This window comes from Alligator mississippiensis, chromosome 3 (genome assembly GCF_030867095.1).
Source record: "Alligator mississippiensis isolate rAllMis1 chromosome 3, rAllMis1, whole genome shotgun sequence".
In the NCBI taxonomy this organism is placed as follows: Eukaryota; Metazoa; Chordata; order Crocodylia; family Alligatoridae; genus Alligator; species Alligator mississippiensis.
Genome location: NC_081826.1, coordinates 228,835,234 through 228,851,619, shown reverse-complemented (window position 1 = coordinate 228,851,619; position 16,386 = coordinate 228,835,234). Strand labels below are relative to the sequence as shown.

The following is a 16,386-nucleotide window of genomic DNA, read 5'->3' as shown; positions in this document are numbered from 1 at the left end:
AGCCCACAAGGAATCATTTAGGGGTCTCTAAATGCTGTGTTTACTGCTTTATCCTTTCAAAACAGTTGCAAACATTTAAATGGCCAGAACAAAATGAAATATAAAACCACATTAGAGCAGCATTGCAGCTAAATAACACTTCACAACACTGTGAAAAGTTCTCTTGTAGAACCTTAAAATAAGTTTATTCAATTATAAACTAGTAAAATATTCTATAAATTCTCCAGTTTTATTTTTTCAAGCATTAAGTTAGCACTAAGAGCAAGACCTAAGGCACTCAGGCAACAGATGAACTATATGCAAGCCCCTGTATTGATTAACTTGATATCACATTACAATACTGGTGATAAGGAAAATGTGAGAGCATAGATATTAATTATCCAGTTTAACTTGTACTTTCCTGTTGCTCCTATCATCTACCACAGTCCTTTCTTCCAACAAAACCCTTAGCTTTGTTTTTAAAAAAGGAACTGGAGTTTGCAGACTCCAAAATAATAGTATATGATGTGTACCATAAGAAAGATAAATCATTTGAAAACATATTTCTGCTTAACAGCGGTTGCATTAATGCAGGCTAGATTCAGGTTGAAGAATGACATTGAGCTGACAGGGCTTGTTGTTTTTGAAGACTTTCTCTCTCAGTTTCCTTGGAAAGAAATTTAGCACTATGTGGTGACTACAGAAAAGCCCTAAGACATAAAAGAGTCTGTGAGGAAAAAAAATATAGTAAAAATCTTCTGCTTGCAGCTTGGCAGGATAACCTTCCCATTATCTGACTCTCGTGTTAGAAAAAGGGCAGTGGTTCTAATCCCAAATCCTCTAAATCCCCTCTTGCCTGCTAATGGTATCATGTTCCTGAAGAGCTCGCTGTCCGAGCCATGTGGACAGTTCCATAGGGAAAGAAGTCCCAAACGTCCACATACTGTTTAGGAGTATATAGCCAATGTTTTCTCCAATTTCATTTATATGTCCACAGTTTGAGGTGTCTTGCTCTAGGGGTCTTGGTGGATCATAGACTCAACATGAGTCTGCAATGTGATGAAGCTGTAAAAAGTAGAATGGAGTTGTGGGCTGGTTCAGCAGGACTGTGAGGTGTAAGACATGGGAGGTGATAATGCCACTTTATTTGGCACTGGTTAGGCCTTATCTAGACAATCGTGCATGGGCAACTGGTGCCTCCTGAGTCTGGGGGGGCACCTGCAAAAGCTGCCAGTGGTGTTGACAGTGGAGACGGAGCTGGTGCGCGTCCACAGGTGGCGGCGGTGGTGGCGGTGGCAATGGAGACAGCCCTGTTGCGGAGGGCACATGCCTTCCCCATGCTCCCCTATGCATCACCTATGGTATTGTGTGCAGTTTGGGGTTCAACATTTTAAAAATAAGTCACAAAGGGTCCAAAGAAAGGTGCCAAAAATTAGAAAAGATGTGGAAGATAAGCCATATGAGAAATGGTGGAATAAAACAGGCATGTTTAACTTGCGGAAAAAAGCAATTTAAAGGGGACAAGATAGCAGTCTTCAAATAGCTGAAGAAAAGGGTCAACATCTTTCCTCTATCACTGCAGAGTAGGACTTGTAGAATGACCTGAACGTGCCACAAAGTGGGTTTGCATGGGCATGGGGAAAAACTTCTTTAATGTGAGAACAGCAAGGCAGTTGAATAGACTGCCTAGGAAGCTGTCAGATCTCCTCCACTGAGGATTTTCAAGAAAAGCTTGGATAAACATTGAATAGGGATGATCTAAGAATAGCAATACCTGGAGTGTGCTGTGAAGATCAACAATAGGAAGCCCAGGACACCCTGACATATGCATTGCTTAGAAATCACAGAAAGCTCTGCAGCCCAGAACAGGTGGAAATTGGAAAGGATCATGGCCAGCAGCAGGATAAGGAAACAGAACTCTACAACCAGCTTTGGAATAAATTTATGAAGGGGACTGGATGACAGAAAGTGGAGTTCTGGTTCTCCAGTTAAGGGGTGCCATGTTTAGGATTTCTGTTTGCAGTCCCCAAGTTCTAGTTGGAGGGTGTTAGATTTTCCCCATTTTTAATTCACAGGTTTCTGGGCTTTGCTGGTTACTGTATAAAGATGGGAAGGCTTTTTTTTCACTCTCATTGCTAAAGATACCAGGGGGAAGGTGATTCACCTTCCTCAGAAGCACTGTGTGTTGGCTGCAGCCAACACTGCAGATTTTGAGTGAGGCATGCCAATGCCCCTGCTCAGACTAAAAAGTCTGGAGGTTCCTGGTCTTGCTCCTCCACTCAAGGTCAAAGTATTCACCACATCTGGGATCAAAATAATTTTACCCTATGGTCAGATCAGCATGGATTGTGGGAGTCTTTGCATTTGGCAGCAGAGGACTTGGTCCTCTTCCTTGGATCTCTCGAGCATATTTTAATAAACTACTTCTGTTCTTGCAGTGGCAGGATACTGACAGTGCCCTCATCCCCGTGGTTTACTTGTAGAGGTTAAAGTGTTCTTGGTGTTTGGGGGGAGGGGGTGCATTGTGCCTGGTAGTTGTGCAAGAGTGTTATTTGTGCATTTTCAATAGGTTAGACATACACTTGTCTAGGATGGTTTAGATAGGGATGATCCTGCCTTGGGCATGGAGTTGGACTAGATAATCTCATGAGGTCCTTTCCAGACCTATTCTGCTATAATTCTATAACCTTGTCCCTAAGGTGCTCCTCTCTTAATATATAAGAAGTCATCCTAAATGGGATTAACAGAATCAGAAACACCAGTATCTATATATGGTGGAAGCACTATGTCTCATTAAGTAAGAAGCAAGATTTTTGGTGATATGTTTTATTGGACCAACTACATAGTTGGGAGAGATGTTAGACAATCTTTCAGGCCTCATGGGAAAAAGAAAAAAGACAGTTAAGGGTGTGGAAGAGATCTGTAAACTAGGAGCAAAGAGAAGTTATCAGGAGTAACTTTGAAGCAACAGAAACTTAGTTGAATAGATAATCTAATTATGTAAAAGAACAAGACCATTCAGAACAGAAAAAGACAGTTATTACCTGTGGAATACTGAAGGGCTAAAAGACACACTAGTTAGATTATTATAAATCATGAAACCATCACTTATGTTTAGTCCAAGGTATTAGCATCCAGTAAAGCTATGAAAGTTTTCTTCCCAGACCCATCTTCTGAAGGTATTTTGTAGATTGTCCTTGAGTATAAGGACTATGAAGTCAGAAATCAATTGACTGTTCTGTGACACTTTGTCCTACTAGTGATTTGATGTCTCTGTCTTTTATCTTTTTTCTGTGATTGTTTATTTGGGAGCATATTTGTTATTTAGTTTCATGCACATAGTTCCTGTGAGGCATTTAGTGCATTGGATGAAGTATACCATATTATTCTATGATAAATGTGTAGGATTTGTAGGTTCTGATGCTTTTGTTATGAGAAGCATTGGTTAGGGTGGCAGTGAAGATGTGTTTACAGGCAGGATTATGTACTACTATGTGTTTGTTGACCAGCAGGGAGTTTCTGCTGATGATCAGTTGAGCAAGGTTTGGAGATTATTTGAAAGTTGGGAGCAAAGGGGTTGGGAATATTTCCATCGAAGTCTGCTCCTTTCTGAGTATAAGCTGTAACTGTTTAATGATCCTTCTTTTAAGTTTCAGTGTAGGATGTACATGACAAGCAGAGGTGTGTGGTCAGTGGAGGTTCTCTTTCTGCATTGTAAAAAGTTAGTGAGGGTTATTTGGGGTTTTTTTTCCCAGATGCAGTCTATTTATCTGCTGAAGTATCCTTTCTAAGTAAAGCCAGTTTTTCGGTTGGTGAAGTGGATGTCACAAATATTCTTTTTAGAGCAGATGTAATGGTATCTGAGGGCCTGGCTATATAGTGAAGCTTTTTTGGTGAGTTTGGGATGACTGTTGATTTTGTAGACGTAAGTGTTCTGGTCTGTGGGGTTGGTTTTTTTTTGTACATAGTGGTTTGCAGTGTGCCATTCTGGATATGGATTGTTGGTATCTAGAAAGCTGATGATAGTTCAGAAGTATTTTAGAGAGAATTTGATCCAGGGGTGGTAGTTGCTGAAGCTCTGATAGAAATCAGTGAGTCCAAGTGATGATAATATCATCTACATAACATGAGTACTATGCATGTTTGATGGTGCAGTTTTCCATTTTTTTTTCTTAAAAATGGCTCATGAAGAGATTGGCATATTAGGGGAGCCATCTTTGTGCCCAGAGCTGTGCCCATTGTTAGGAGGAACAGAGGTTGCTGAACGTGAAGTTGCTGTGGGTGAGAATGAAGTGGATGATTTGTACGATATGTTGCAGTTGTAAATCTCAGTGTAGTCCATACTCTTGCAAGTATTTCAGGCAGGCAGCTGTGCCTTTATGGTGCATGTTATTTGTCTGGGATATTAGAGTATAGGCTGGTGATATCCAAGGTTGCAAATACTGGCCTCGGTGTTCTGGATCTTGTCAAGAAAATCTATCATGTCTTGCAAAAAACTTGTTCTTTGAGTGACGAGTGGTTTAAGGATAGTCTCTATGAATCTTGGTAGTTCTTCAGTGAAGCTAACAGCTTGATATGACAGGTCTGCCAGAGTTACCTTGTTTGTGCAGCTTTGGAAGCATGTCAAATATCTCTGGGGTGGGAGAGGTGGAGATTAATGTATATGTTTTTTTTCTGAAGCTGGTCCAGAAAGGATTTGATGTTTTTGAGTTCAAGGGTAAATGTTGGCATGAGGTTCTCCCCAAGTTCTTTATAGTGATTGGCATCAAAGTTGTCTGTTAGTTTCACTGATACAGGCATGACAATTGAGAAGGTCCTTCTTTGCTTACTGCCCATGAGTTTATTAGTATTTGGTTGCTGGATCTTAGGGACTCAATAGCTTTTCTCTCTGAAGAGGAGAGGTTCTGGTAATGCTAATTTCTGTTGAGAATTTCACTATTCATTTTTGTTCTAAGGCAGTCATTGGAGCAGTCCAAAAACACCATTTATAGGGCCAGATCTTCAGAAGTGTAAAAACTGGCATAATTCCACTGAAGTAAAACAACTGTTCAACACTGTTAGGACCCAACACAAAATCAGGAAGCCATAACTTTTTCTCCCTGATAAACCCCCTTTTCAGTCTCATAGAGGAGACTGGGTGCATTCAAGTAAAGAGGAGTCTATCCATTGACTTAACTTGAACTTGAATGAAGCCTCTAGTAAATACTGTGCTTGGATAGCCTTTGAAATAGGGAGCTCTGAATGAAGAATGTCTGGTAGAAAAAGATTTTTTCCCAATACATAACAACCATATTTGTTCAAAAAGAAAAGAAAAAAAGTAATAAAACAGCAGTGGGACTGTTCACATACTTTAAGTGCTATGTGCCTAACTTTGCGGTTTCCTTTTCATTGTAAACTTTATAGTCTCAATATTTAAAAAAAACTGAAAGCTTTAAACTTTTTTTGCTACCTCTGGCTTATGATAACAGATATATTGATGGAAATGAAAAATGACAAAAGGAATTAATGATTTAGAATACGATGTATATAGTATATACACATTACAGAGTGTTATTTGTATACTGACCTTACATCTGGCTAGCATTTTCTTGGCTCTTTCTAGTAAAGATTCTTTATCCTTTGGACTTTTTGCATGATTGAACTTCTGAACAAACTCTTCTGTGACTTCTAAAGGGTATCTAAAGAAATATCCAAACAATTATTGTAGTTTCATTTTCTCTTCCTGAAGTTCAAAATACTGAGTGAAAAAGTTTCCAAAAAAGAATTTTTTCACTTCCTTTTATAAAGTGAATTTTTAAAATTAAGTCAAAGATAGGTATGTTATTGCTTCCCAAGATAATCCAAAACTAGCTTGGGTCTGAAGACATACCCCAAATCTTAACAGAGTATCTAGCTCAGGCACTAACAGAAACCTGGATATGGCAGCACAGATCAGTGCAGACTCTCCAAGAACCTGGGTAAATTAGCCTGTACTGAGCTCTGTCCTGCTATTAGTACCTAAACTACCTGATTTGTTAAAGCTAGTTTGTGTATGTGTACAGTAAACTGCAATCCCAGTTGTGTAGACATGTCCTCAGACTGCGCTTCTATGCCTTGCAAAGTTCCAAAACTGCAGATGTTCTGTGCCAAGCTGCCACAACTGCAGGCTTCCCTCCTTGACAGCTTTGTCAATACAGAATTCTGCATCACACTAAATATTTTAAGTATAAGGACAGCCAAAGAGACTACCATTTAATCTATGATTAAATGACACAAGAAAGACTGTACTGGTTGCAGTACTCTTTTTGTGTTTAATTCAATTAAAGCCTACATTTTTAATTTAAGGGAGATTTGCCATACAAGCTCCAGTCTGCTGCACCAGTGTACCACAAAATTTAGGCTGAGCTTGTACACGGTACAGTGGTTCTTCATAATCATCAGTAGGTATGCTCAGAAACAGGGACTTGACATTAGCAATCAAGCAAAGTGGTGAACTAAGACTAACATCAATAAATTAAGGCAGGCAGTAATTAATCAATCAATGGCAGGAGGTGAGATGTATATGAAGCAATAATTAAAATGTAAATCTTCCAGAAAGAAGCACGTGTATGCTTCATGTTGTAGTAACTTACAGCAGATCCCAGGCTGGTCCCAGCCACATCCTAAGTACAGAGAATGAGTAATGGTAAGTCCACCTTTTCCCCCAACCCTTGTCTCACAAGGAATGCTTGATCAATAGATTTTATCTGATTCCCCAGTTTTCTTATTACTGGTGGTCACTGGTATATAAGAGTCTATTTATAATTTAAAGTATGTGTACACTACAACTATATGTAATTGCAGTACACATGTAGGCAAATCTGAGCTAGCTAGCTGAGGTACCTATAACAATGAAGACTGAGCAGCATGAGATTCAGAGTAGGCTGATTCTGGGTACACACTCAGTTAGCTAGCCCAGGCTGGAGTGTGTGCCACCACAACTTCACTGTTATTGGTACTCAGATTTGACCGATTGGAATGGTTACCACCATACCTCGAACTGTAGTGTAGACACACCCTTGGAAACTAATCTGAGGCTATGGACAAATATACCCTTTTAGCTGCTTTAAAAGGGGAGGGGGCACTGCTATTGATTAAACATAGCTACATTTTTAACCAATGTACATTGAAGCATGTATCTGCTGTTACCCTGTAGCTGTTACATCTGCCTGCTCCAATAGTAATACAAGTTGGCTAAATCATTTATTAAAGTTTAACACTGAAGGAAAATGGTAAAGTTTTATTCTTATGGGCACTTGTACACGTGACAAATATTGGCCAGTTTTGCAGTTTAACTGCGTCACACTGTACACGTGCAAGGTTTTTTTACAATTTAAATGATGGTTTAGTTTGCTACATTGCAAACTAACCCACATCTGCATGTTGTTTAGTTTGCAAGGTAGCTATTTGTAATGTTGCAGCTTTTGACAGCTTGCTCCCAGCCATCCCCTCACCATGGGAGAGGTAGGTTGAAGGCAGAAGCAGTGAGGGGCCTGATCTTTTTTTTTTCCCCACAAAACCTGCCCATGTCTTCCATGGCTGGGGGGTGAGCTGCCAGTAGGCCGAATGGCCCCTGAGCTGTTGAGGGCCCTAGTCCTTTCTTCCGCTGCGGTGGCACCCCCCGGGGCCACCCGGGCAGACTGCTAGTGGGCAGGTGCTGCCCCAGCTTCAGGTCAGGGAACAGTTGGATTGGGCTGGGTGCTACCCCAGCTCACAGGCAGCACCTGCCAGATCCAACTCTTCCCTGAGTCTGCATGCTGGAAGCCCACCAGGTGCTGGTCCCAGCATGGACTTGGGGAAGAACTGGATCCAGTAGGTGCTTCCTGTGAGCTGGGGTAGCACCTGCACAGCTAACACCATGCCTGAACAGCCCCAGGAGAAGCCACTGCCATGAAGAGAAGCTGCTGTGGCAGGGAGGACTGAGGTCCCCCACAGCTCAGGGGCTGCTCAGCCCGTTGGCAGCTCACCCTCCAGCTGTTGGAGAGGCGGGAAGGCTCCATAGGGGGGGAAACAAAGGATCGGGCCCTTCACTGTAATGGTAATGAAACCCCCTAAATTGAAATGGTGGCTTTTTAATCATTGCAATTAAAAACCCACCATTTCAATTTAGGGGACTAAACCCCTGTCATGTGTACAAGCAGCCGCAGATTCTAAGTTGCAACAGTTTTGCTACACTTAAATCACTATAGGAGAATGTAAATGTAACAGTCACAGCTTAACAGGTTACATAGCTATCATTTGATATCAGTACAGTTATTATGTCTGTCGGTACCCTTAGGCTGGATCAGTGCATTGGCAAGAAAATAAGAAATACAAGCCTGATCTAAAGCCCATTGAGTCTTTTCATTGGATCAAGCCTTCATTACAATTTTGTATTAGCTGGGAGATGAATAACAGCAAAAATGTTTTTTCCATCTGATTCTGTAGTACAGAATACATATCAGACATGGAAAATACTGTAAAATTAGATATGGCTTTGTAGCTTTCCTCAGGCTGTGGAAAAATTAAATCAAAGGATGCTATACTTTTCCCAAAGTCAGAGGAAGGTCCCACAGCAAAATCATCTTCTCTATCTACTTTCCTATTTCTAGAATGTATTTTCAAATAACTTTTGCCTTATCAATTATTTTATAGATGCTAACTGCAGCCTATGATGCATTATTGAAAAGAAAGGAGAATGCCCATTTGTAGCCTTATGTATAGAAACAGAACTCCTTAATTAGATGCTTCTTGCAGTCTGCCATAGCTCATTTTAATGAATATTTAATGACAAAGTAATGTAGCTATTTTTAACCAATAGCTGACTGTTGCAAAAAGGAAGGTTTTATAAATATAGACATTAGAATCTAGTGACAGAGCACTACCAATAGTAAAAAAACAGTATGCAGCTCGGAAGCAAAACCTGTCAGGTTCAAAATATTACTAATGATTTGTATGATTTAATCTGTGTGCAGGCCAGTTGGAAGATTATAATGCTAAGAAGCACAACTTGGCACATCCGCACCTTGGGCAATGGCGCAGCATGGGGCAGCATCGGTGGCTGCCCTGCAAGCGCTGACAGTGGTAGTTTGGCTGCACTGCAACAGTTGCTAATATTATGCCCCTTCCCCCAACTCAGTGCTCTGGAGAGCAGAGCCAAGTCCCAATGCAGGCTTTCCCTGCCATCTCCCAGCTGGGCCACAGACTGAGAAGGGGGGTGTGGCTGAGGGATTCCAGCTACAGTCCTGGGTTTCAGCTTCGGGGGGTGGAGCCAAACTCAAGCGCAGGCTTCCCCTGCCCTCCCCACCTCTGTTAGCCAGCCAGAGACTGAGGTTGGGAGGGTGGGGGTGGCTGGGGAACTCCAGACCTACTCCTGGATCCAGTCTCCTGGGAGTGGAGCCAAGACCCCTCTCCTCCCCTACCTCCCTCCTCCTGCAGGGTTCCCCCCCCCCACACACACCCTCTCAACCAGTTAAAGGAGTGCTAGTGCTCTGACTAGGGAGAAGAGGAGTGGGGCAGACCCTGCTCTGCTGGAGCAGACAGCACAGCCCAGGGCTACAAAGCATCCTGGGATGCTGGGGGACTGTGAGTTAACTTGAACTGGGAAGGGATCTGGGACCGGTTCCATAAACAGGTTTGATCTAAATCAGTTTAATCTGATACTACATCCATTCAGGTTTATTTTAGACTAGTTTTGGCCATTTTGAAAGTGGTTTAAGTACACTGAACTTCTGTTCTATTACAGGTTTAAAGCAGTTTCTGATCACTTAAACCAGTTTACATGTAACTTCTGTCCCTAGCCCTAATGACAAGTCAGAGCTGTGAAGACAAGAAATAGCATTAACGCTCAATACATTGGTGATATGTTGGGGGAGCATGAAGGGGCTTATTTCCCCCCAGATTTCTGCACTGATGGTGGGACACAGGCGCAGGGCTGCTGCCTGGCTGAAACCAAGTGGCAGCAGAGGTACGGAGTTGTGTCCCCCCACTTGCAGCGGCAGCACAGAGTTGTGCCACCCCACTGGCAGCACTTACACGTTACCTATGCCTTAATGTGTGAGTGACTGCTCACGAGGTCTGCACTCACTGTGATCTGTGCACAAGTCTGCAGTGAAGTGGTCCTCCATTACACAGTGGAAACACTGTGCATGAAGAACAGGAGAGATTCCTGACAGGATGGCATTTCAGTTGGCCATCAATTCTTCAAAAGGAAAGTGCTTTTTGTGCAGAATTCTCTATAGTGGGCTCATGTGGAAACCTGTTACCTACTACTTCTAAAAGCACTGAAACTCCTGAGCCTGCTATTGGGCAGGTCAGGGTTTAAAAGATCAGTGCATAAGGATCAGTGCATAAGGAACCTGAAGCGGGGTTGCATAAGGAACCTGAAGAGGATCAGTGATCCTGAGTGACAAATCTGTGACAAGGAACAGTGGATCCTTAGTGGTGGAGCAGTTGTGACCCCTGGCAGCAGTGGTGGAATAGTAATGACCTCTGGCCCAGTAATTCCTAGTAGCAGTGACTCCAATGGAGGAGACAGAGGAACAGCAAACTCCAGTGCAGGCCTCCTTACCTAGCACTTGTCACTTGGTCTGGTATAGACAGTAGGGTCCCTAGACAGCAGCCCTTGGTGCATCTCCCCCTGTTCTTGGTAGTAGCTCCCTTGCATTTATTTGGCAGTGTCTGAGAGGGACTGTTTTAGACAATACCTAATATATAAGGTTCCATTTAGGGTTGTGTGTTTATCCCCTTTTAATAAACCATTATAGTCTACTATTGCTTGAGTGGGGAAGCTTTGTACTAAACATACAAAAAAGCAAGTACCTAGCGGTGGAGAAGATGGAACGAATGGGAAAACTGGGGTTACAAGTCACAGTGGACCAAATCAATATATTGGGAGTAGAGGTGAATGCACAACTGACAGGTGAAGTGGCTTGGGAGAAAGTGAAAGGGAAGCTAAAACAAAAATTGAGGAGCTGGTATGATCACAAGCTGTCAGTAGCAGGATAGGTAAATGTAGTTAAGGCAGTAGTACTCCCAGTCATACTGTATCTAGGTATGATGTTCCCTCCATTGTGGATCACCGCATGTAGGATTCAACAGGAACTAATGGTGTTCTTTTAGAAAACCAAAAGGGAAAGGCTTAGGAGGCCAACCCTATACAAGGACAAATTGAATGAAGGATGGGGCAGTAGCTTAATATTACTGTGTAGTAGTGTATTAGCACGGTTTTTGCGTGGCATGCTACTGCACAGTGTTATTAGGCTACTGCGTATTAAGCATCTCATGTAGATGTGCCCACTGTATAGAATGAGGTTTCCTTGTATGTGAATATAAGATGAGGGTTTTCCCTTCCCCGTGCTGATTGGGGGAAAAGACCTCATCTTGTATTCAAGTAAATATGGTACTTTTCCTGAGAGGCTCTGTCCATATCAAATCCTTTGCACACAGATCCAGATAAAAAGTAAAATTTGGTACTACTGTACCACCAATGCTGCACTTATCTGAAGGAATATTGCTTATTCTATTCCTGAGTTAATGGGCAGAATAAGTTGTCAAACTAGCACTAAATAGACAAAAGAAGGTAGCCTCAGCCTGCTGGTCAGTTTGTTCCCAGGCAAAGAAGTTATGATTTTTTTCATTGTTGATCCTGTATCACTAAGGAGATCCTTGCAATCAATGTACAGTTTTTACTTTTTCCAAGAATCAGTTTTATAAGACAACCAAGAAATTTGTGTAAAGGTTTGAGTCACTGTCAATCATTCAGTACGTCATAAGTTTTGCATGTGTTGACCAAAAGAACAAACAACAGACCAATTAATCTGACAGAAATAAAGATTTTCAAGGGGTGAATATATCTTCTAGTTTAATTATGTATTTTATTGTAGACCTCTTATTTATGATCATATTCCATTTAAATGGTTAACTTTTAGGCTGCAAACTAAATTTACATATTTCATCTGAGACCCTACACTTCTGAAAACTCAATTTCATTGGAAAAAAGAAAAACTGTGAATCAAATAGTATGAATTGAGATGGAAAAGAATAATCTGGTTGTTTGATCAAGCCCAGTATTTTTCAAAATGTTATGCATTGTGCTAAGACTGTTTCCAGCAGAAGGAAAAAAAATATGTCTTAAACAAGAGCCTATAGGGATTGCAGGCCTACTATTTTCTGAGTCTAGTAAGACCTTGGAGAATTTTGAAGGTAGCTATGCTCATTTACATTAGCTAAGGATCTGGTTTTAAGTGATTTCAAGCCACTTCAAGTTACCAAACTGCATCCTTGAGACCAAATTTCATTTGAGCTTCAGTGATTGATCTTTGCTGGGTCTCTGGCCCCTACACAATAGTCTAATGGGAGTGTTTCTTGTAGAAGTCAGCCATTTGCACTGCAAATATACTCATGAAAATCAGATTTTGTGTCTTCAACTAAATGATAAAGTATACTGGTTCTGCTTTAGATACCTAAGTTATGTGAAAATTAGGGGCTAATATTGCATTCAGTAGGTCAGTTCTAGATCTTATAATCAATCATTCAAAAAATCTCCAAATACTTGGGAGAGGAAGAGGTGGCCGAAAGAAGCTTCCCTGAAATGTATGTGTAGTAGGGGTCAGTAACCTACAGCCCACAGGCCAGATCTGGCCCACAAAGGGAATGCAACCACCCCACGGAGCAAAGACAGTGGCAGCAGTTTGGCATCTGGGTGATTAGGTGACTTTCGGTAGCAGAAGAAGCACACCAGCTATGAGCGGGTCAGAAGTGAGTTGGTAGTATTCAGTGGTACGGGAAATCTACGGCATGGGATGGTATGCAGTGGTGGGGACTGGGTTACAGATGGCAGCTTGCATAAGACCAACTGCTTTAATTCAGCCTGCCACTGCTCGAAGGTTGCCAACACTTTGCTGCTATTAATGAATGCGACTTACATATTTTTAAAGTCATACTGACTTCCAGAATTGAGTGACTATGCAGATAGCAATGTATTACTTAACTCAGGAACTCTCTACAGGAAGTTAATCATAGAGAAAATGAAACTTACAAACTTATGTAACTTATGTTACATCTACTGTATGTAACAGAGTGATCTTATAGTCAATTTAAATTGTACTTACTTAGATTTTGCATTGCAACTCAGCAATGTTTTTTTCAAAAATCTCTTTAGTAGTTCATCCTGTTGCGCACTGGCCTGTATTCCAAACTTCTGTACCACTGGCACTTTAATAAGTGGCATATTCACATGCTATAATAAATCTAAAATTAAACCAAACAAATACAGAATATATTACAAACCACTGAACTGTGATTTCTAAATGTATCTTCACTGATGAAAAGAACTGTCCTACATAATCCGTATTTGAAAATGCATATATGCTACTATGTTGCTTCTTACAAAAGCTGAACATTATATTTCATAAGAGCTTTAATGAATGTTCAACTTACAAAGCGTAGCTGAAGCAATTTGCCCAAATTTACTTCACTGTGGGTGTCTACACATGCACTTATGCCAGCTTAAATTTACTGTGCAGTAACTGGGAATAGGCCAGCATCTACATGTGCAGGCATTAAAGCACATTATTGCTGTGTGTGGTCTGACTTGGGACAAAAATTAGTCCCGTCAGTCCATACACACAGTGTTACTGTGCAATAAGATGTTTACACATGCATTACTGAGCAGTAGCTAATCAGGCATAAATCAGGCATAGTGCAGGTATCAAATTTATACTCAAGTCAGCACAAGTCATCATATTTACTGTGCAGTATGGGTGTGCATGTGTAGATGCGTGCCCATATTGTGCAGTAATTTTGGTTACTGCACAGTAAATGATAGACCTGCGTGAAGTGGCTAGTATTCGCTTTGGATTCGGATTCAGACAATTTGGGAAACAGTGATTCAATTTGGTGATTTGGATCACTGTCCCGAATTGATTTGACCGAATCTGATGATTCGGAGATTCGGCCGCTGCTGAATCAGCTGAATCTCCAAATCAAACAGACCTCATCTCCTGCCCACTCTCCCAGCCCCGCCAATGGCTGCCCCACCCAGCCCCAGCATCCTGGTTCTTTAAAAAAAATATTTTTTTTTAAAGCCCCACATTCACCGGCTGCTGCCAGGTGGGAGGGGGAGATCCCTGCTGTCCCCCCACTGCCCCATGCTGCATGGGGGGGGCTCTACTATGAGCCCCCAGAAGCCCTGATGGCCACTGCAGCAGCCAGTGAGTGCGGGGATTTTATTTTATTTTTTAAAGAACTGGAAGCTGGGGCCGGGTGGGGCAGTCATTGTTGGAGTCACCCTTCTCTCAGCATCACCCTTCAAAAGATCTCATGGCACCCTAGAGTGCTCGCATCTTCTCGGAATCGAATCAGCACCTGAAGCTTCACAAGGCCCTAGTAAATGAGCATGTATAGACGCGCCCTGTAAAAAGGAATAACAATAGTTGAATATTTAAGAGGTAAGAAAGTAGTGGGTCCAAGAAGAGAGTTTACCAGCTCAGTTAATGACTCTAATGACTTTCAACTCCTTGAATGTGCCACATAAAATAGATGCAAATTACTATGCTATACATTAAACATAAAATCAAAATAAAACCTGCAAAAGTTTAATATAGACAACTCTACTTATACTGAAATCTAGTTCTATGCATAGAGCAGTGGTTCTCAACCTCTTCAGGCTCAAGGCATCCCTACATAACTTTTGTGAACTGAGTGGCACCGCATTTCGAAAACTAAATTTATTACAGTGTTAATCTTGTTGCAGAGGGGCTAGACAATGGAGTCAGGGACAAGTCTGAGCCTAAGCTTCTCTCAGCATCACTGTTCAAAAGATCTCATGGCAACCTAGAGTGCTCCAGCACCCAGATTGAGAATCACTGGCATAGAACAAAAATACATATTGGATTACAGCTTCTGTAATGGATGAATTTATTTCTGATAGATACTGATAAAGATGCCTTCTGTCCTAGCCCTACCAAACTGCTATTGTTTTTTATATCCAAGGATAAGTACTGAGCCTAGATAAGATAGAACATTAAAAATGAAACTAAAACTAGATCCCTTGGTTCTATCTTTCCCATATCTAAAACACTGCAAATTATTTGAACCTGATTCTGCAAAAATGACTCCTGCACAGTGCAGGGCTTTGAAAGGAATCTTTTTACTGAATCAAACTCCTGTTATAAAGTTTTACCCACTAATGAGAGAGATAAAGTTATTCTCAATAATAAAGAACCAATTGTGGCCTAGTCACAAATTTAACAATGAATTTCTTATGTCTTTACAAGTTTTAAAATAATAGGTTTACCCACCTTTATCAACCCCCTTTCCTTTTAAATTCCAAGAAAACTAGAAAAAATATAGATTTTAACTAAATTGGTAAGGAGAAGACTGCTAGCCAGTTCTTCTTAGCATTATTTAGAACAGCCAGGTTTAATAACAGTTCATAACCAGCACAAAATATTTAATATATAAAATTCTAAACTACAGAATATGTTTACAGTTTATACAAAATCTGGACTGGAATAATTTACCAAAATAAAAATCAGAAATGAGGGGTTGGGAGGATGCTATCTCACTGATCTTTCATTCATTTTAATCCATTCACTTATGACAAAAATTTTGCTGAGACTGTACTAAAATGATAAACTGGATATTTCTATCTGCTTTATTTAGCAAGGAAACTATTTAAGCTTTGATGGAAACTACTTACTTGATGGATGACATCTTGTTATAGTGGTAAGCATGACGAAAACTGGCTGAGTGTTTTTTACAGCACAGCTGTTAACTCTGTGAACTTTACATAGTCTTTTTGATTGTTATTGTCATTCTGTTTACAATGTGTAATAATGGTTTAAACTAATAAATAAAAAATTAAAAGTAATTTGATATATGAAACAGCCTTGTATATCAAATTAGAATATTATTATGAGAAATGTTTATACCTAGCCATAATCAAACTTGCATAAATTTTTAACACCATATTAAGTTTCAAGAAATGAAAGTTCCTCCAGCAAAACTAGAAATAAAAGTGAAAAGAGAACTTTTTGGAGAATTTATAACTCAAAACTTATTGGTAGCCAAAATAAAAGGAGGAAAAATTATGGCGTCTTTCTAATGCCACAGCTTCCATCATCACTGATAATGTGAGATTAATTTAAAGGCTGCCTCTAGCTCTAGCCAGACAGAAAAATTCCAGTACTCACATTTCAAGACTCAGATAATTTTTCACTGTGATCTTGAAGTTAGCTTTAATTAAGATCATGACTCAACCTAGTACCTGGGGCCAAGTTTCATAAGAAATGCCCCTGAAGCCTCAGAACCAAGAAGCTGACTGATACTCTCATAAGGGCATAGACTAGCATATACGTTTATAAGCAAGATGGACCTAATCAGGTTTTAACACAAAACAGGGTTTTG

At 40.7% G+C, this 16,386-nt stretch overlaps 1 protein-coding gene and 1 long non-coding RNA gene across 9 annotated transcripts in view; one reads left to right on the top strand and one right to left on the bottom strand.

Annotated features, from left to right (window-relative positions):
* TMEM232 (transmembrane protein 232) overlaps positions 1 to 16,386 on the bottom strand; it is a 66,138-nt gene that overhangs the window by 26,632 nt on the left and 23,120 nt on the right. The window contains exons 3-4 of one of the 2 annotated variants that reach the window (XM_019484320.2): positions 13,089 to 13,227; positions 5,546 to 5,657 (exon numbers count right to left, since the gene is read on the bottom strand). In XM_019484320.2, coding sequence (XP_019339865.2) covers positions 5,546 to 5,657; positions 13,089 to 13,207 — 231 coding nt within the window. In that variant the 5' untranslated portion in view covers positions 13,208 to 13,227. The remainder of the gene's footprint in view (positions 1 to 5,545; positions 5,658 to 13,088; positions 13,228 to 16,386) is intronic. The other variant, XM_059724952.1, reaches the window with a different exon arrangement.
* LOC109282409 (uncharacterized) overlaps positions 1 to 16,386 on the top strand; it is a 51,147-nt gene that overhangs the window by 28,124 nt on the left and 6,637 nt on the right. For 6 of the 7 annotated variants that reach the window (XR_009461061.1, XR_009461062.1, XR_002089382.2 and 3 more), the window contains one exon: positions 15,643 to 15,705. The exons of the other annotated variant lie outside the window; for it this stretch is intronic. This is a non-coding gene — a long non-coding RNA (uncharacterized LOC109282409). The remainder of the gene's footprint in view (positions 1 to 15,642; positions 15,706 to 16,386) is intronic. 7 annotated transcript variants of the gene reach the window in all.